General features: G+C 48.9%; 2 protein-coding genes across 4 annotated transcripts in view; both read left to right on the top strand.

Annotated features, from left to right (window-relative positions):
• Rnf130 (ring finger protein 130) overlaps positions 1-9739 on the top strand; it is a 112125-nt gene extending 102386 nt beyond the window's left edge. Inside the window, exons 8-10 of one of the 2 annotated variants that reach the window (XR_012912418.1) lie at positions 1589-4130; positions 4167-4951; positions 6399-9739. The gene's annotated coding sequence lies outside the window, so the exon portion shown is untranslated. Of the gene's footprint in view, positions 1-1588; positions 4131-4166; positions 5004-6398 lie in introns of both variants that reach the window. The other variant, XR_012912417.1, reaches the window with a different exon arrangement.
• Positions 9740-12794: 3055 nt separating this feature from the next.
• Positions 12795-19966, top strand: part of Tbc1d9b (TBC1 domain family member 9B) — a 38543-nt gene continuing 31371 nt past the window's right edge. For both annotated transcript variants that reach the window (XM_075992789.1, XM_075992788.1), the window contains exons 1-2: positions 12795-12989; positions 17706-17816. In XM_075992789.1, coding sequence (XP_075848904.1) covers positions 12872-12989; positions 17706-17816 — 229 coding nt within the window. In that variant the 5' untranslated portion in view covers positions 12795-12871. The remainder of the gene's footprint in view (positions 12990-17705; positions 17817-19966) is intronic.

Raw genomic sequence — 19966 nt, 5'->3', positions numbered from 1 at the left:
GCAAACTCACCTAAGAGAACTAGAAGGCAGGAAATAATCAAATTGAGAGCTGACATCAACAAAATAGAAACAAAGAAAACAATACAAAGAATCAATGAGACAAAGAGTTGGTTCTTAGAGAAAATCAATAAAATAGACAAACTTTATCCAAACTAACCAAAAGGCAGAGAGAGAATATCCAAATTAACAAAATCAGAAATGAAAAGGGGGACATAACAACAGACACGGATGAAATACAGAGGATCATCATGTCATATTTCAAAAACCTGTATTCCACAAAATTGGAAAACTTAAAGGAAATGGACAACTTTCTGGATAAATATCACTTACCAAAATTAAATCAAGACCAGATAAGCAACTTAAACAGACCTATAGCTGCTGAAGAAATAGAAGCAGTCATCAAAAGTCTCTCAACCAAAAAAAGCCCAGGACCAGATGGTTTTAGCTCAGAATTCTGTAAGACTTTCAAAGAAGAACTGATACCAATACTCCTCAAATTATTCCACACAATAGAAACAAAGGGAACATTGCCAAACCCTTTTTATGAGGCTACAATTACCCTGATACCCAAACCACTTAAAAACAATACTAAGAAAGAGAATTACAGACCAATCTCACTCATGAACATTGATGCAAAAATATTAAATAAAATACCAGCAAATCGAATCCAAGAACACAACAGAACCATCATCCACCATGATCAAGTCAGCTTCATCCCACAAATGCAGGAATGGTTCAACATACGAAAATCTGTCAATGTAACCCACCATATAAATAAGCTGAAAAATAAAAACCACATGATCATCTCATTAGATGCCGAAAAAGCTTTTGACAAAATACAACATCCCTTCATGATAAAGGTCTTGGAGAGAGCAGGGATACAAGGAACATACCTAAACATAATTAAGGCAATATACAGAAAGCCAACAGCCAACATCAAACTAAATGGAGAGAAACTCCCAGCGATTCCACTGAAATCAGGAACAAGAAAAGGTTGTCCACTCTCTCCATATCTATTCAATAGAGTTCTTGAGGTCCTAGCTAGAGCAATAAGACACCAAAGGGAGATCAAAGGGATACAAATTGGAAAAGTCAAACTCTCACTGTTTGCTGATGATATGATAGGTTATATAAGTATTCTTAACTATTAACCCATCTCTCTAGCCCTGGAAATGTGCATATTTAAAATATGCCTACAAAGGACTAGGGAAGTGGTAGTTGGTAGAGTGTTTGCCCCGTTTGCACAAGGCGGTGGGTTTGATTCCCCTGCATTTCATAAACTGCACTCGGAATACATGCTTGTAATCCTAGGACTCATAAAACAGGAGGATCATAAATTCAAGGTCGTCTCCAGCTATCGGGAGTTCAAGGCCAGTCATAGCTATGAAAGTCTGTCTCAGAGAGGGGGGAGGGGTGCAGGGCTAGTCTAGCGTGTGAGAGGCAATAATGTCTACATTGTTTCCATCTGGTGTAAGAGACCACAATGAAGGAGACCCTTGAGGAAATGCAGTGTTTCAGAGCTGATGAGCATCCTGCAGGCCTCCGTGTAAAGGCCACACTAAGTCTGTCTTTCTTGTTCCTTCTCCAGGTGGGCACTTCTTTCACCGGAACTCCCTGTCGCCTCGTAGCTTGGTGTACGAGAGTGAATTCTCCACAATCGAACCATCCTTGGACATGTATGATGAGAACAAAACCTGATTTGTTTTTTTAAAAAAATATGGGCTGCTGGGGGTGTCTCCTTTTGAGATTTGATTTATGGTCACCTTTCTTATTTTGTATTTTTCTGTCATCATCCGTTTTGGAAGAATGGCAGTACCTCTGGATGCAAGTTGGGGTTCAGAGTTAAATTGCAGAGTTCCCCCCAAGGTGAGGTTTGAGGACAACGTTATTGCCCAGGTGAGCCTCATGGTACTGAATACCCACCTAGAGCCGACCACTGAGCATGGGCAGCCCGTGAGCCTTGCCGTTTCCAGAGAAGAGATGGGGCCGGGGGCTAATGGTGTGTTTGTTACAAATGTGTCTTCTGTGTCAGGGTGCCACTGGGGTTTTGTAAAATACATTTTGTGATTCTCACATGCACACGGAAGCCTGCAGATAAAATGTCCCACCAATGCAGAACCTGAGTCATGGCTCCTTGACCCACTTCACTTTGTCCTCTGTCCCGAGGAGATTCGGCTTCCATTCCCCCTCTGTTGTCCTGCAGCACTTGGAGGACACAGGCCACGGGGTCAGAGTCTGCTCTCACGGGATCAGACAGTCATCTGCTTTGTCGTTTTCCAGCATCTGTGATGAGCACGGCGTACGATGACGTGTTTACCTAGACACTAGACACGGAGGGCTTCTGTCCCCACTTCCTGTGGCGCACGATGACCACATGGGACAAGGGCAACAGCCATCAACACCAGAATAGTTTTGAATGTTTTATTGGGAAGTCCAAACCAACATTCTGTTAAATACCAAATGGGCCCCCCCCCTTCCATTTCGATTGTCTAATCCAGTGGTACCCCGCCAGCCTCAGCACCAACGTGAGGAAACACGGGAGTGCTGGCAGCCGGACTTTCAGAAGAGGACGCTGCGGTCAGCATGGTGGACACTGGGGACATGTGTGCTTGTCCCACACATCCAGAATGACATCAAGTTAACATGAGAAACACATGGCTACGGTGTGGGACCAGGATGAGCAGGTCGCCTCCTTGCTGCAGGAGCTCATACCACAGCCAGCCGCTTCTCACCAGAGTGTGAAGATGTTCACATCCTGGTTAGGGAACTGCAGCTCCACCACCCAGACGTGTGTGTGACACACGGGCAGATGGGAGGCTCCCACCCTGTCACCTCTGTCGGCTCTGTGGCTCATAAGTTTGAGGCACATGTGTACCATCTTCACACATGCGGCTTCTTCTCTCTCACACGTCCCTAAGATCCCTCAGATGCCCCTGTGCCTGAAGCAGAGCTTCAGAGAACCTTAGTGTGGACAGCCTGTGAGAACATGGTGGCAGAGTGAGCCCACGTGCTTCGCTTGAGCAGTTTGAACTGAACAGGGCCGACCTCTAAGGTCCCAACTGCTTTCATCTTTACTGCTTCCCAAGGGCTTTCGTCTTTCTTTTTTATAGTCTTTGTACTATAAAAATATTTTTGATAAAGTTTCAATAGATTATCATTCTGAAAGGTTCTCAGCGAGAGCATTCTCAGCAGGAGAGTAGACTGCTAAGGTCCAGAGGCTCAGGCACAAGTGTTTTGTGTGGCAGACTGGGCGGATGCTGTCTTTGCCATGTTGTTCATAGCCTAGCTTTGATTTCTCCATAACCAAAACTCAGATCCCAATGAACCATGAAACATTTTTCTTCAGGTCTCAACAGTCTTATAAAGACACATACATTAAATTCCACTCTAGACAGTTTCTAAAAAAAAAAAAAAAAAAGGAAGGGAGGGAGGATAGAAATTGCTTGGGGAAGAATTTTTAATTGAGTCCTCTAAAACCTACTGAGACAATGTTTGAGTCCCTGGGAAATGCAGGGCATGTGTTCACTGTAGAACAGCCAAGGAGACAGTTCTTAGGAAGGCATTTACTCAGAATAGTGCTCCAGATGCCGGGTTGATCCCTCTTCCTGAAATCTTGGGCCACCTTCAGCTCAGCTCCAGAATGTCCTGTGTTCATCAGGAGGGGACTGGCTTCTTTGTTGAGGACATGTGCTTTGGGACGACAGAGGACAACCGGCTCCCTCCCAGCAGGTGGGGCTGGGTGAAGAGCCTTCACTGGTATCTGCCATAGGACACACACAGCAGGATCTACAGCCACAGGCGGTGTTAGCAACAGACTGGACTGCGGCAGCTTGAATACAGAGGCTTATGCTTTTGAGATACCTAGCTTCCATGTGGAGGAGCCACTCTGGGCCAGTTGCTTCCCGGAGAAAGGAGAGCTGACTGGGTGGACGTTCAACTGTGAAGAAGTCTCCAAAGGGTCTCTGGAAGTGATGAGGCTGTTCATCCAGGGCCCTGCCTTTGCTTCCCTCCTAGAAAAACAGGCTCTACTATCAGCGGTTGAAAACCCCCTCTAAGGCCTGCTAAGCCTGCTTTTGAATTGCCTGCATCTCCTGGCTCCTGTTGCCATCCCCTCAGGGAACATCTATCAAGTACTTCCCTGAACGCCATCAGGGAACATCTATCAGGTACTTCCCTGAACGCCAGTCCGTCCTGAAGCGGAGTCTGTACTTGGCATCTGCCCAGATTCATGGCCCCAGGTCCCCAAAGGTGTGGTCAGAAAGGCATGAAGCAAGAGATTACTGAATTTTACTAATTGACACATCCTGTGGACTTCAAGTCTTCCTAGTTTTATCACCCCCCACCTCCATGCTTTCACTGATCTTTCTGCTAAATGACACCAGACTAAGGGGAAATCCACATGTTCTTTTGCTGTTAACCTTTACTGTAGGGGACCTTGTTCTGCTACAAGAAAACAAGGCTGATTTCACATCAGGGGTCTTCCTGACAAGGGGTCACTGCTCATAGATGTCAAGAGAGGAAGCTGCAGACTGCGGCATCTAAGCCTGTGGCCTTTGAAGGTGAGGCAGGACATGGAGGTAGTTGGTCAGCACCTTTTCCATTTTATTTTAGGTCTTTTCTTTGTTGTTTCTTTGGAGACAGGGTTTCTCTGTGTAGCCCTGGCTGACAGCTGTCCTGGTTCTCACCCTGTAGATTAAATGATCTTGAACTTGAACTCAGAATCCTCCGGCCTCTGCCTCCTGAGTGCTGGGTTTAAAGGCATGCGCCACCAGGCCCAGGCTGTTGACACTTTTTATAAAGTTCTCATTGTGTGACTCGTACACTTGGAGTTGAGGTGGATCGATAGTCAGGAAGACTTGGAGGGTGAGGGTGCATCTCAGTGGTCAGACATCTCGGTGCTTGTGCATGTCTGGGTGTCCTGAAAATTGGCATGTTGGCAACAGTCTGCAGAGTGAGAGCAATGAGATGGGGTGAGTGTCTAGGAGACGGTGGCCAAGGCACAGGTGTGAGATGGAGTGAGTGTCTAGGAGACGGTGGCCAGGGCACAGGTGTGAGATGGGGTGAGTGTCTAGGAGACGGTGGCCAGGGCACAGGTGTGAGATGGGGTGAGTGTCTAGGAGACAGTGGCCAGGGCACAGGTGTGAGATGGGGTGAGTGTCTAGGAGACGGTGGCCAGGGCACAGGTGTGAGATGGGGTGAGTGTCTAGGAGACAGTGGCCAGGGCACAGGTGTGAGATGGGGTGAGTGTCTAGGAGACAGTGGCCAGGGCACAGGTGTGAGATGGGAGTGAGTGTCTAGGAGACATTGGCCAGGGCACAGGTGTGAGATGGGGTGAGTCTCTAGGAGACGGTGGCCAGGGCACAGGTGTGAGATGGGGTGAGTCTCTAGGAGACGGTGGCCAGGGCACAGGTGTGAGATGGGGTGAGTGTCTAGGAGACAGTGGCCAGGGCACAGGTGTGAGATGGGGTGAGTGTCTAGGAGACAGTGGCCAGGGCACAGGTGTGAGATGGGGTGAGTCTCTAGGAGACAGTTGCCAGGGCACAGGTGTGAGATGGGAGTGAGTCTCTAGGAGACGGTGGCCAGGGCACAGGTGTGAGATGGGGTGAGTGTCTAGGAGACAGTGGCCAGGGCACAGGTGTGAGATGGGAGTGAGTGTCTAGGAGACAGTGGCCAGGGCACAGGTGTGAGATGGGGTGAGTCTCTAGGAGACAGTGGCCAGGGCACAGGTGTGAGATGGGGTGAGTGTCTAGGAGACAGTGGCCAGGGCACAGGTGTGAGATGGGGTGAGTGTCTAGGAGACGGTGGCCAGGGCACAGGTGTGAGATGGGGTGAGTGTCTAGGAGACGGTGGCCAGGGCACAGGTGTGAGATGGGAGTGAGTGTCTAGGAGACAGTTGCCAGGGCACAGGTGTGAGATGGGGTGAGTCTCTAGGAGACAGTTGCCAGGGCACAGGTGTGAGATGGGAGTGAGTGTCTAGGAGACAGTGGCCAGGGCACAGGTGTGAGATGGGGTGAGTGTCTAGGAGACAGTGGCCAGGGCACAGGTGTGAGATGGGGTGAGTGTCTAGGAGACATTGGCCAGGGCACAGGTGTGAGATGGGGTGAGTGTCTAGGAGACGGTGGCCAGGGCACAGGTGTGAGATGGGGTGAGTCTCTAGGAGACGGTGGCCAGGGCACAGGTGTGAGATGGGGTGAGTGTCTAGGAGACGGTGGCCAGGGCACAGGTGTGAGATGGGAGTGAGTGTCTAGGAGACAGTGGCCAGGGCACAGGTGTGAGATGGGAGTGAGTGTCTAGGAGACAGTGGCCAGGGCACAGGTGTGAGATGGGGTGAGTGTCTAGGAGACGGTGGCCAGGGCACAGGTGTGAGATGGGGTGAGTCTCTAGGAGACAGTGGCCAGGGCACAGGTATGAGATGGGGTGAGTGTCTAGGAGACATTGGCCAGGGCACAGGTGGAGGGGTCAGTGCCTGCTGAGTCTCGGGGAAGGGCCCTGAGGATGAACAGGAGGAAGGCAAGATTCTTGGGTTGAAGCATCTTCCCTTCTGGGTCAGGGGATGCTTCAGAACTTTGCTTGGAAAAAGAACACTATGAGCAGTAGGCTGTGTGAGAGGCAAAAGGCAGACTTGCTAGCAGTTGGCTTAGAACCGAGAGACCCCAGACTGAGCTGACTAAATGTAAGAAAACAAGGGGACTATGAGATAGAATTGGAAGTCAGATTTGTTTGTTTATTTCCTCCTTTTTTTTTTTCAAGACAGAGTTCTTTGTGTATCCTTGGCTGTCTTAGAACTAGCTCTATAGACCAGGCTGGCCTCAAACTCATATATATCTGCCTGCCTCTGCCTTCTGAGTGCTGGGACTGAAGGCTTGCGCCATCACCACCACCTGTCCTGGAAGTCAGATTTCTAATCTCAGTGATTGGGTGAATGTCGGTAGGGTTCAGGAGAGCCCATGGAACCCAGCCCTGATGTGGTGTCTATATGATCACAGTCCCTGGGAGGCACTGCGTCTTCCCCTCCACCATCCTGTGCAGAAGTTTGGGCACTAGGCATATATGCTTACCCTGGCAGCAGTGGATCCTCAGTTTCGATGGTGGTGTCAGCCAGAGAGAAACGGGGCTAGGGAACATTGATTGGTATGTCTGGCAAACAGAAAAAGCTATTGGCCACACTAATGTAGAAAAGTGATTGTGCATAATCTCCCCATTCAGGAAAGGTGGGCCTGCCAGCTCTCCCTCTCCAGCGTAAAGAATGGGACATCTGTGTACTTAAACTCAAACGTGGTCCCTCTCCAAGAAAGAGGAGATGAGAATAAGGAATCATTATCACAGGCCGACTCTCCTGACACTCACAGCTCACAAGTGCCTTTCCGCCCAGATCCACACGAGGGCCGTGCTCACCAACAGCTGTGCTCACCAACGGTGTGTGGCGTGCTGCCTTGTTTGGGCCCTGTGGGTGCATCGTTCCAACACTTTGGCACAGCCCCCAGTTAACCTGCCTAGAAAACGAGGTGTGCAAAAGGTGCTTGGGTGTGGTTGAGGTCACTGCCAGACTGGAAAAAATCTTACAAGCTGTAAGTATTGTGACTTCAGAGAAGAACCAAAGGAGTGTTGGGCACTAAGATGCTTGTGTCTGTAGCTCAGAGCTGTTTGCCTGAGTGTATCTGGAAACTGCAGGAAAAGCAAAGCCAATAGAAAGCTGCTCTTGCAGACTCCTTGCCTCTGGCCGACTGCCCCTTGGCCCTCTGCAGATCACAGTATTTACAAATCACACCAACCTGTGGAGCCTGGGTGGCAGGGGCTGAAGTTAGTGGTCAGGAGGTCACCTTGTAGCCAAGGAACTCCTTAAGGGCTCTGGCGGGATTGATAGTTCCACCCTTCTTTATCAGTGATCCCAGAAAACTGACTTTTGATGAGGACAGGTGTCTTCCAGAGCTGTGACTCCTCCAGCCTACAGTGACCATAGAGGCAGGGAGAGCTGTCAGCCTCAGCTGCGCAAAGGGTGACGACATGGTTCTAAGAGCCCCACGGAGGCTGCCCAGCCCCTTGGTTACCCTCCTGCAGTCCTCCCAAGGCTTATACTTTTTTCCCCCGTTTTCTTCTCTCTGACTTGGAAAAAAAGAAGAAATGTATGGCAAAAGGCAGAATAGCTTTTAAGTACAACCCAAGTACTGAATTAGGGCCTCTGCCCCAGGATCACTCGGTTTCCTCCTACTGACTCTTTTACATGGGACTGAGATGGCGCAGATCCCCCTTCACAGCCTAAAAGAGTGACCTTTCTCAGAAGCCTTGGTGATGGCTGGAGCCGGAGGCCTCACTCAGCAGTCAGCGCCTGTACAGCCGCCCCCTCCCCCTGCAGCAGGCCTCTGTCCCCCCACCTACCAGCGCCCCTGGAACACTTGATGCTGATGTGACTCATTCCTCTCCAGTCCCCTCCACTCCGCTTGCTGGTCAGGTGCATGCATGGGGAAGGGACACGATGGCCACCCGCTAGCCCGCCGTGGCCTTTCATCAGATTCCCCTCCCTATCAGCGAGCCTCACCTGATTCTGCACACCTTGTTCCAGCCACTGGTAACCGTTAACATTGTCCTACATTTTTACAAGGTGAACCCAACATGACGTGAATTCTAACCTGCTTTTGGAATTACCAATTAAGTCTAAATATATTTGCATTATGATATTAAAGGACTTTTCGGATGACCGGAAGGCATTGAACCAAAATATTTGTTCTGAAAAACATAGGAGGGTTGGGTAAAATGTGACATCCCAAGCCATATGTTTCCCTTCAGGTAAGCAGTCTGCATCTACCAGCTGCCTCTCATGCTCCTGCCTCAGTTACTAGATATGGCCTGCTTCCACACCAGACCTTTTGAGGGCAGCCACACAGCCCCGGCTGGCTTGCTGACCCAGCTAGAAGACAGCTCGCTTGGCTGGCTGATGCTCGGGATAGAATCTGGTATCTTCTGCCCAGCATGGGAAGTGAGATGGACTCTTGAGTGGCCATACCTCTTCCAAGGATGCCGGACCAGTGTTGTTTACAGAAGCAGAAGAGTCCAAGCTGGGAGGCGATGTGGGTGTGGGGTGGAGAAAAACATTGTCTCACAGTCACGTGCTGCGCCTGTTACAGGAGAGTCATCGGTTTCGATCCTAGGCCCCATGTGTCAGCTGATTCTGACTCTCTCGGTAGCTTTTACGTTCATAGAAAACACTGACGTCACCCCTTTCATATCTGGGTTACTCGAAGAGCCCCACTCATTCCGGGTTCCCGCTGACTATGCACAACACCTCAGAGGATGGCATACAAAACTATTTTTCTAATGTTAGCACAGGTAACTTGAGGTGAGGAAGCTGGGAATACAGCTAAGGCAGATGGCAAGGTGGGGCACCTTGAGGGATAAGAGGAAAACTATGCACTTGAATTTCTTTCGCCAGTGGATACCTTGTGCCAGAAAGAGCACACATCGAGGACTCAGAGCAAGATTGCTTGTTAGCTTAATTCAGGACTCACTGTAGGGGGTTACCCTGTCAAGAACACAGACACCTGCAAGTACAATGTGAACTGGTTTCTTGACAATCACATCTGTCAACCCCTGGACACGAGCAGCACAGTTCCTAGGTCCACATGGTCGATGTAAGTATATTAAGTAGTGAAATTGTCTGGCATGTACCTCTATGCCAATAGTGTGCACCTGTACTGTGGAATTTGCTAATATAACCGTTTCAATAAAAACCTACTGAAAAAGCTGTTTGTGTCCCGTGGAATGCTCTCAGTGGTTGCAGGGGACAGAACATAGCCTGGCTAAAGGATATGATAGGAAATAAAAATCCAAACCACAGTGGCCTCATACACTCAAGAAATGGCTAGACAGGTGTTGAACCATGGCACACCAACTCTGACACACGGCAAGAACACCAGGTACTACAGCTGCTTTGACAAGGTTCAGTGGTTGCTCAGAAGCCTGTCTGTCCGGGACGGATAGACAGCTCAATGGTCAAGAGTGCCAGCTGCTCTACCAGAAAACCCGGTTCAATTCCCAACACCCGCATGGTAACTTCAGGGGATCCAACTGCCTCTTCTGGCCTCCGAAGGTACTCGGCACACACATGGTGTACAGAGATGCAGGTAGAACACCCACACACATAAAATTAAAGAGAAAAAGGCTGGGTATAGTGGTACACACCTTTAATCCCAGCACTCAGGAAGCAGAAGTGGGTGGATCTATATGAGTTCAAGACCAGCCTGGTCAAAGAGTTCCAGGATGGGTAGACAGGGCTATGTTGAGAGATGCAATCTCAAAAAGGAGGAGGACGGTGCCAGGAGGAGGAAGAAGAAGAAAAAGAAAGGAAGAAAGAGTATGGCTCTTAATCACCTTATTGGTTCTCATCATACCCAAAAGACACTTTTTATTTGTTTTTTGTTTTATTTTGTTTTGTTTTTCGAGACAGGGTTTCTCTGTAGCTTTTGAAGCCTGTCCGGGAACTAGCTCTTGTAGACCAGGCTGGCCTTGAACTCACAGAGACCTGCCTGCCTCTGCCTCGAGTACTGGGATTAAAGGTGTGCACCATCACTGCCCTGCTCATCCAGAACTTGTGCACAGGGGCTGGAGAAATGGCTCAGCAGTAAGAGCATTTGCTGTTCGTGGGGATTGGATTACAGATCTCATGTAACAAGACACGTACACTGAGCCCACTTGTACCCCCAACTTGAGGGATCAGAGACAAGAGGATCAGTGGGACTTCTGATTTCCAGCCTAGCTGAGAAAACAGAAGCCTCAGATTCAAGGAAAGACCCTGCCTCAAAGAACTCAGTAGAGAATTTAGAGGAGACCCAGTCCCTTCTGTGGCTTCCACACACATATGCAAGGTCACGCACACCTGCACAAAAACATGCTGCATACTAACACACAGAGAGAAGTAAAAATCTTTTAACAGACATACACGGTGCTTAAGATAATATTATTAAGATCCAGAAAACTGAAACACCCATCAACTGATGGATAAGCAAAATGTGACATAGCCCTGCCGTGCAATATTCAGCCATAAAAAAATGCCACTGACATGCTACACGGATGGACTTTGGGTGTGTGACGGTAAGCCAAGAGGACACAATGGGACAGATTACTCCACTTCCACCAAACACCCGGAAGAGGAAGATCATAAAGGCAAAAGCAGATTAGAGGTCACTAAGAGAAGACGGTGGGGACTGCAGGGTTCTATTCGGAATGATGAAAACGTTCTGGAATTAGATAATCTTGCTGGCTGCTAAATCCTGTGACTCCATCAAAACCTGAATTTTGCATTTTTATTAATGAGGCAAATTTTATAAACTATCAAATAACAGAAAATAAAGAGAACAAAGACATAGCCCTTTTCATGTATTTCATAGCATATATTAAGTGGTCAATAAATTTCCTTATAAAGAGTAGTCCTAGCCGGGCTGATTCTCTCCTACCATGCGGATTCTGGGAACAAACTCAGGCATCTTACTGGTCCTCAAGTACTTCCAAGTTCTTTATTATTAAAAATTTTATAGATTTATTTCTGTGTGAGTATGTGTATGCATGCACACAAGTACACATGCTCAAAAGTGCATGTGTGTGTCTGTGTGTGTTGTTGCTGTTGTGTGTGTGTTGTTGCTGTTGTGTGTCTGTGTATTGTTGCTGTTGCTGTTGTGTCTGTGTGTTGTTGCTGTAACAGCCAGAAGAGGGTTCAGATTCCCTGAGGCTGGACTCTCACCTTTTACTAAGTCATCTCTCCAACCCCCTACTTGCAAATTCTTTTTTGTTTTTCTATTTTTATTTTTTTATTCTTTTGAGACAGGATCTCTCTATGCAGCCTTGGATGTCCTGGAATTTGCTATGTAGACCAGGCTGGTCTCGAATTCACAGAGATACACCTACCTCTGCCTCTCAAGTCCTGGGGTAAAGGTGTGTGCCACCATGCCTGGCTTATTTCCAAACTCTTGGGTGTAGAATTCTCCAGAAAGCATAGTGGCTTCGGTTTATGTTTCCAAAACTCCTCTTTCCTGTTATTAGAACACACTGACATGATAGAGTACACATCTAATATGTGCGAGGTGATGAGTTTCGTTGTTTTCACACCTGCATATCAAAGTCACGCACCCACGTAGTGATACAATTTGACAGCCAGGCTAGCTGACTGATTTGGACTGTGTCAGGATAAACCTGAGTATATTGTGCTTCGCAGTCTTAAGGAAAACCAGTCCCCATAGCTTGAAAGCTGACGGAGTCAGAATTTAAGAATTCACGCAGGCTGTCACCCATTACATTTGCCATACCCAAGACCCTTGAATGCCAATGACAGCCCAGCTCAGAGGGTCACCCATGCAGTTCTGGCCTTGCATGTATACAGCTCTCATGACTCTACTCCTAGCAACAGGGATGACTGAGGCAGGGGGATCAAAGAGTCTGAGATCATCCACAGCTACACATAGAATTTGATGCAAAAATGTGCCCAACGGTGACCCCAGCCTCCAGGCCACCCCAGAGCATTTATTTTCAAGAACACCAGCTGCCTCAAAGCTTTCTGACAACTGGGTTCTTGAGGATTCCAACCTTAGACTTAAGCGTCAGAATTCCGAGGTAGACCGGGAGTTGCTAACCGTTTTCCAGACGTTTGCAACACTAACTCGCCTGGGCTGCACAGTCGGTCAAAAGCAAGTGATTTTCTCACCAACTGGACAGCGGTGGCGGGACTGGGCGGGACTGCGAGCGTGGCCGCCAGGGGGCGCCATCCTCCGGGACGGCGTCTCGACCCCGCCCCGGCCGCTCGGCTCCGCTCGGCTCGGCTCGGGCGCAGCGACGGCGGCGCGCGCTTCCGCCTCGCGGGCTCTGGCCCGGTGCGAGCGGCCCCGCGATGTGGCTCGGGCCGGAGGAGGTGCTGGTGGCCAATGCGCTGTGGGTGACGGAGCGGGCCAACCCCTTCTTTGTGCTGCAGCGGCGCCGGGGCCACGGCAAGGGCGGCGGCCTCACGGGTGAGCTGGGCGCGGGCGGCCGGGCCTGTGCGCACCGGGCCTGGCGGGGCAGCAGGACGCGGCCAGCGGGCACGCGCAGCGACGCGAGGGGTTGGAGGGCGGGCAGGGAGGATCGTCCCGGGACGGGAGGCACGGGGAGGGCAGCAGTGGTCTCCGGGACTTATGCACACTCCTGCAGAGGGACTTAGCAGCCAGAAGCGTGCAGAGCTCCCTGCCTCTGCCTCAGTTTCTCCAAGTGCCTCTGAGGGACCAAGTGGCATAAACACACATTCTTTTGCCCGCTTCTTTACTCCCAATTCACCAAAGAATTGTCTCTTTATGAAGATCAGAGATGCCCTGACCTCTGTTCCTCTTCCTTCGGCTTCTCTTCGCTTGGTGCCATCAGAGCTCCTGACCCAAGGCTTATTTTTGCATATTTATCAGTATATAAGAAGTCTCCCCCTGACAAAGCCCAGATGCCCCTTGGGTGTCTGGGCACCACCACTCACACAGAAGCAGCTGGAGTGGGAGCCTCTGACGTTGTGTGACATGTGGGATTGTGAGAATCTCCTGAGCAGGTTTCTTTTCAAAGCCCCTCTGATCTAGGGCCCGTCAAGTATTACAGGAACAGGTATGGCCCTTCAGGGTTCCAGTGGACCCTTCTGGGTACCAGATCCTTCTGTTTATAAAGCGAATTTTCCGTGAAAGGCCCCGATTTTCAGTGTGGCAGCTGCCAGTCCTACCAGATGCAGCTTCTCATAGGTGCCATCAGCTGCCAGGCTCTCATGAGCCACACTTCTTAATGTGGAAGGGCCTGTATCTCTTCCAAGGAAACTCAGTGTTCTTTTCCACAGTCAGGCTCCTTTCCAAAGAGAATCCTGGAGGTGGTACTGGACCTGCGTCCAGGACCCATTGTTTACAGACAGGTAACAACTGTCCTGGACAGCCCAGTGACCAACCCTGGGAGCTACCACAAGGCCACTGAGGAACACAGGGCACCATGTGATAAGTCACTTTGGTTACATCATTCATCTGTCTGTGTCCCCCAAGGCTGAGCTTCCAGAGCCCACTGAGGGAGATTTGCGCAGTAACCACCTGTCGTGGCTATCATCCCGTCACAGATGTCACAGACTCCTGACCACTGTCTCCCTGAGAGAGATCCATCAGTAGTGCAGATTTGTTCAGGCCTCTTTTCAAAACCTGCCAGCCTAGAGAGATGGCTCAGGGGCTAAGGGCTGCAGGACCCAAGTTCAAATCCCAGCACCCACATGGTGGCTCACGGCCATCAGTAATTCCAGTTCTAGAGGATCCAGTGCCCTCTTCAGGCCTCCATGGCCAACAGACAAAAGCAGTGCACAGACATGCATGCAGACGCCACACCCATACGCAGAAGAAAGGATGAAATGAGCCACCCATGTGGTGCATGGGAGGCAGAGGCTGGTGGGTCAGTGAGTTTGAGGCAGCCTGGTCTGCAAAGTGAGTTCCAGGTCATCAGGGCTACATGAGAAACCCTGTCTCAAAAAAAAAAAAAAGAAAGAAAGAAAGGAAATAACTTTTTTTTTAAGATTTATTTATTTACTTATACAGTATCCTGCCTATAGGCCAGAAGAGGACACCAGATCTCATTACAGGTGGTTGTGAGCCACCATGGGGTTGCTGGGAATTGAACTCAGGACCTCTGGAAGAGCAGTCAGTGCTCTTAACCACTGAGCCATCTCTCCAGCCCGGAAATAACTTTTTAAAATAATGATAACTTGCCAGCCTGGACTTCTGAAGTTCTCATTACAGAGTGGGTGTGAGGAGGTGGTCAGCAGGTTGAAGGTGTCAGCTCCTGCAGTATGGCTACACCAGTAATTATCCTGAGACTGTAAAAGAACGCTCCCAAGACCGAAAGAAGAGCCTCAGCATGGACACTGGAAAGTTTACTCCAGAGGCTGCAAAGCCTTGAATGTGTCTTTTTCTTCTTTTGCTTTTGAGGTAGTCTTACTATTTAGCTCTGGCAGGCCTGGAACTTGTTACGTAGAGCAGGCTAGTCTTAAATTCACAGAGATCCGCCTGCCTCTGCTTCCTGAGTGTTAGGATTAGAGGTGTGCACCATTTAGCTGCAGTTTTTATACTGTGTGTGAAGCGGGGGTGCACGCATGCCAAGCCCGGAAGTTGACGTGGGGGTCCACTGCTCTGGCTCTCCTCCACCTTATGTTTCCAGTCGGTTTGCTGGGCAACTCCCAGCACTAAGGTTGCAGACACAAGCTCCCACCCCCAACGTTATGTGGGTGCTGGGGATCCAAGCTCAGATCCTCCTGCCTACATAGAAGGCATTTTACCCACTGAGCCATCTCCCCCATCCATAACTGCAATTAGAGTGACTTTTTTTTTTCATTTTAACATTTCAGTGAGACAAATGAGAAATCATCCATTTGGATGTGTCTGTTTTGTAACCATTTATTAAAGACGGAGGGGGTGTCAGATGAAAAATGATAGCAAAATGTATTAAAGATGAATAGTAAAACCAATAGGAATTGTTTTGCGCACCAAGAAGACAGCAGCAGCGAATTCTCAGACCTCACCAGAGGCAGCAGTTCCCTTGAAAAGGGAGAAATCAGTTTCAAACAGGAACGACAGGCAGGGTTTTTTGATTGCTTCGTTATTTAAGTAATCAAGAAGAGTGGATCAGAGGGGCAGTGGAAAAGACAGGGGTTTTCTGCCGAAATGCCAGGAAGCAATGACATTGACCAAGAGCACTGCCACAAAGTGTGTCATCAGGCCAAAGAGTACGCAGGAAGGAGAACTTGAAATGCTTCAGTTCCAGAAAAAAACAATTGTCTTTCCAAAGCGGATGGATCTGAAAAATGTCCCGTTCAGCTGTGACTCTGCAGGCTGCTCAAGCCTTCCAGAATTGCCAAGTACGATGACAAGTGCTGAATAGACGATCTACGTTGTCCCAGGGTTTGATATGGAAAGTGTTACAATGTCCTTGCTCTGGGAGGAACTGCTGGAGGGAAGGGGTATTCTTAAGAGATCTCTCTGGCAGTCAGGGCCAGCAAGTTGGCTCAGAGGATAACCATGCTTGCTGAGGAGGCCTGGAGACTTGACTTCCATCCCCAGACCACCGTGGTGGCGGGAGAAAAGCACCTCCTGCAAGTTGTTCCCCGACCTCCTGGTGAGTGCCGTGGCACAAGTGTCCCTAGGCGGTAGTGATAAAAATAAGTTATAAAAGATAAACGTGGGTTGGAGAGATGGCTCAGTGGTTAAGAGCATTGCCTGTTCTTCCAAAGGACCTGAGTTCAATTCCCAGCAACCACATCGTGGCTCACAACCATCTGTAATGGGGTCTGATGCCCTCTTCTGGCCTGCAGACATGCACACAGACAGAATATTGTATGCATACTAAATAAATAAATAAAAGTATCAAATAAATATTATAAAAAAAAGATAAACGTGTAAGCCAGGTATAGTGACCCACTGGTGATCCCAGAACTCGTAAAGCAGAGGTGGGAGGATCCCGGGTTCAAGGCTAGCCTGAATGACACAGACCCTGTCTCAAGAAGCAAACAAAACAAGACACTGCTATTTTCCTGGATTTTGTAATATCTGTGGTATTTTTCTTAGTTCGTAATATGTTTTTCTCGTTTTTAAGGAAATATTTGCTGCAGTGGTAGGTCGGTGCTAGGATGCCTGCCTAGTGTGTGTAAACCCTGGGTTTGATATACACGCGCACGCATACAAAGAAATGTTGGGGTGGGAGAGGTGGCTCAATGGTTAAGAGCACTAACTGCTCTTTCACAGGACCTGGGTTCGATTCCCAGCACCCTCATGGCAGCTCACAGCTGTTTGTAATTCTAGTTTTAGGGGACCCGATACCCATGGCAAAATAACAAAGCAGATTTTTGAAAAGTTATTAAAAATTAAGTGCTTGGCCGGGCAGTGGTGGCGCATGCCTTTAATCCCAGCACTTGGGAGGCAGAGGCAGGCGGATCTCTGTGAGTTCAAGGCCAGCCTGGTCTACAAGAGCTAGTTCCAGGACAGGAACCAAAAGCTACGGAGAAACCCTGTCTCGAAAATCAAAAAAATTAAGTGTTTGTCTTAACGCCTAATTTGGGGGCTGAGGGTACATCTCAGTTGGTAGAGTGCTTCTTAGCATGCACAAAAGCTTGGGGTCCACCCCCAGCATCACATGAAGCAGGCATAGTGGCACATTTGAATAAGGCCAACACGGGGGAGGGTTAGGGCAGGAGGATCAATTCAGTCTTCCTTGGCTACCAAGTTCGAGGCCAGCCTGAGATTCCTGAGACCCTGTCTATAAATAAATAAAACCTATATTTTGTATTTTCCTGCAAAAGAGCCTCCCAGACTCCCAGAATGGTTTGAGCTTTAAGTCCTGTTAAGCATCTGCCACAGCCCGGCATGGTTGACACAAACCTTTAACCCTAGCACTTGGGAAACAGAGGCAGACAGATCTTTATGAGTTCAAAGCCAGCTTGATCTGCCTAGTAAGTTCCAGGCCAGCTACGGCTGGATAGTGAAGGCCTGGGTCAAAAGTCCTCTGCTGCAAGTATTTCTGAGCCAAAAAAATAACAGATGCTTCCAGCAGAAGCAGGAAGTTTTAAGCTTCTCTGGCAGGAGGCCTGTGAGGAGTCTGGCTGTGCAGCCCTGCCGAGGCTAGGCCTTCCTAACTGTCTCGGGCCAGGCTTGGCCCCCTGGCCTCTCACCTTCCACCTCTCTCTGCCCTGCCCGTAGGTCTTCTCGTGGGCACCCTGGATGTGGTCCTGGACTCCAGTGCCCGAGTGGCCCCTTACCGCATCCTGCACCAGACCCAGGACTCACAGGTCTATTGGACGGTGGCCTGTGGTAAGTGCCCTGAGTCATGAGGTCACCCCGGAGGGAGGGGACAGGAAACCTGCAGTCTTGTGCGGTGATATCTACCAAGAGCCTCGAGACGCCCCTCATTCAGAGGAGCTCACTAGAGTCCGTGTTCTCTTCCGCCTTGTCTCAAGGGAGCTACAGCTGGGCCTCAGAGCTGGAAGAGTCAGCATTTTCAGACCCATTTCCTACTCGTACTCACTTGTAGCCTCCTTGGTGACACACTAGCATTTTGATGCTCTTACACGTGTGGTAGGGATGGCCTGGGTCCCCAGCTGAGGTGGCTCAGGACGGCTCTTGGCCTTCTTATTTTGGCTCTCTACTGGAAACACGCATGCACTCTCTCTGGGGTGACATGTTTCCCCATCTTTTCTGCTCTGTGTTGATTTCGCTGATGAGGATGAGCCCCATGGAGAGTTCTGGAGCAGGGCTTCCTCTTCTCCGTGCAGGAAGACTGGGTGCCCCCCACAGAAAGGACCTCAGAAGCTTGGGAAAGGTTGGGGTGCTCCTCAAAGAAAAAGGGCCTCAGAAACTTGTGGAAGTTTGGGGTGCCCCTCACAGAAAGAGAGCCTCAGAAGCTTGTGGAAGGTTAGGGTGCCCCTCACAGAAAGAGGGCCTCAGAAACTCGTGGAAGGTAGGGGTACGCCTCACAGAAAGGGTCTCAGAAAAGCTTGGGGAAGACTGGGGTACCCCTCATAGAAAGAGGGCCTTGGAGAAGCTTGCCCAAGAATGAACCCCAGTGCCATCCATCCAGTTCTTTTCAAAGCATTTTTAAATGGAAAACCACACGAGAGAAAGCCATATATTGGTGAACTGATGAAGCATTGAGACTGCCACCTTGCATTAGCTTGGGATAATGGTTGAGTCACCTCTGATTCAGTGTTTGCGGGACTTTGTAGCATATATCCACTAGGATTCTACTGTAGCTGCTGTGCTTATATTGGATGGATGAGTTGAGCCCACCTAAGCCTTGCAGAATGGCTAGCATGTGCTAGTCATGCTGAAGAGGCTCAAGCGTTCAGACATCACTGCCTGAGTGTCAGGCACTCACCTGAACCTCCTCACAGGTACTTCAGTCTCCTCTCTGTTTTGAAGATGAGAAAACCATGCATGGTCCAGAGCAATCAAGTACCCTGTCTAGCGTTACATAGGGTTACAGTTCAGGCTCCTGTATCAGCCGATACCTCTCTGGTTACGAGCCATGCTGTTATTCCTTGGTGGCCTGGGAAAAGATAACAGATCTATAAAGTTTGTGGATCTCAGCCAACTGTGGTAGTACACGCCCATAATCGCAGGCTCGGATATGAGGATCATGAATTTGAGACCAGCTTGGGCGATTTAGTAAGCCTCTATCTTAAATAAAAAGAAGCTAAGGGTACAGCTCGGTGAGTGCTTGTCTAGACTCATGAATCCCTGCATGTGGTCCCCAGCACCACACAAACCAGGCATGGTGGCACACACCTATAATCCCAGCCCTTGAGAGGTTCAGAAATTCTGTCATTCTTAGTCCCGTAGCAAGTTCAAGGTCAGCCTGGGCATTATGAGACCTTGTTTCAAAAAAATAAAAGCCAGGCAGTAGTGGTGCATGCCTTCAATCCCAGTACTCAGAAAGAAAAGGCAGATAGATCTCTGAGTTCGAGTCCAGCCTGGTTTATAGAGTGAGTTCCAGGACATCCAGGGCTACACAGAGAAATCCTGTCTCGATAGATAGATAGATAGATAGATAGATAGATAGATAGATAGATAGATAGATGATGGATAGATAGATAGATAGATGATAGATAGATAGATAGACAGACCCTGTCTCGATAGATAGATAGATGATAGATAGATAGATAGATAGATAGATAGATAGATAGATAGATGATAGATAGATAGATAGATAGATAGATAGATAGACAGACCCTGTCTCGATAGATAGATGATAGATAGATAGATGATAGATAGATAGATAGATAGATAGATAGATAGATGATAGATAGATAGATGATAGATAGATAGATAGATAGATAGATAGATAGATAGATAGATAGATAGACAGACCCTGTCTCGATAGATAGATAGATGATAGATAGATAGGTAGATAGATGATAGATAGATAGATAGATAGATAGATAGATAGATAGATAGATAGATAG

The sequence above is a fragment of the Microtus pennsylvanicus genome, chromosome 11, assembly GCF_037038515.1.
Source record: "Microtus pennsylvanicus isolate mMicPen1 chromosome 11, mMicPen1.hap1, whole genome shotgun sequence".
NCBI lineage: Eukaryota > Metazoa > Chordata > Mammalia > Rodentia > Cricetidae > Microtus > Microtus pennsylvanicus.
This window is presented reverse-complemented; position numbering and strand designations above follow the sequence as displayed.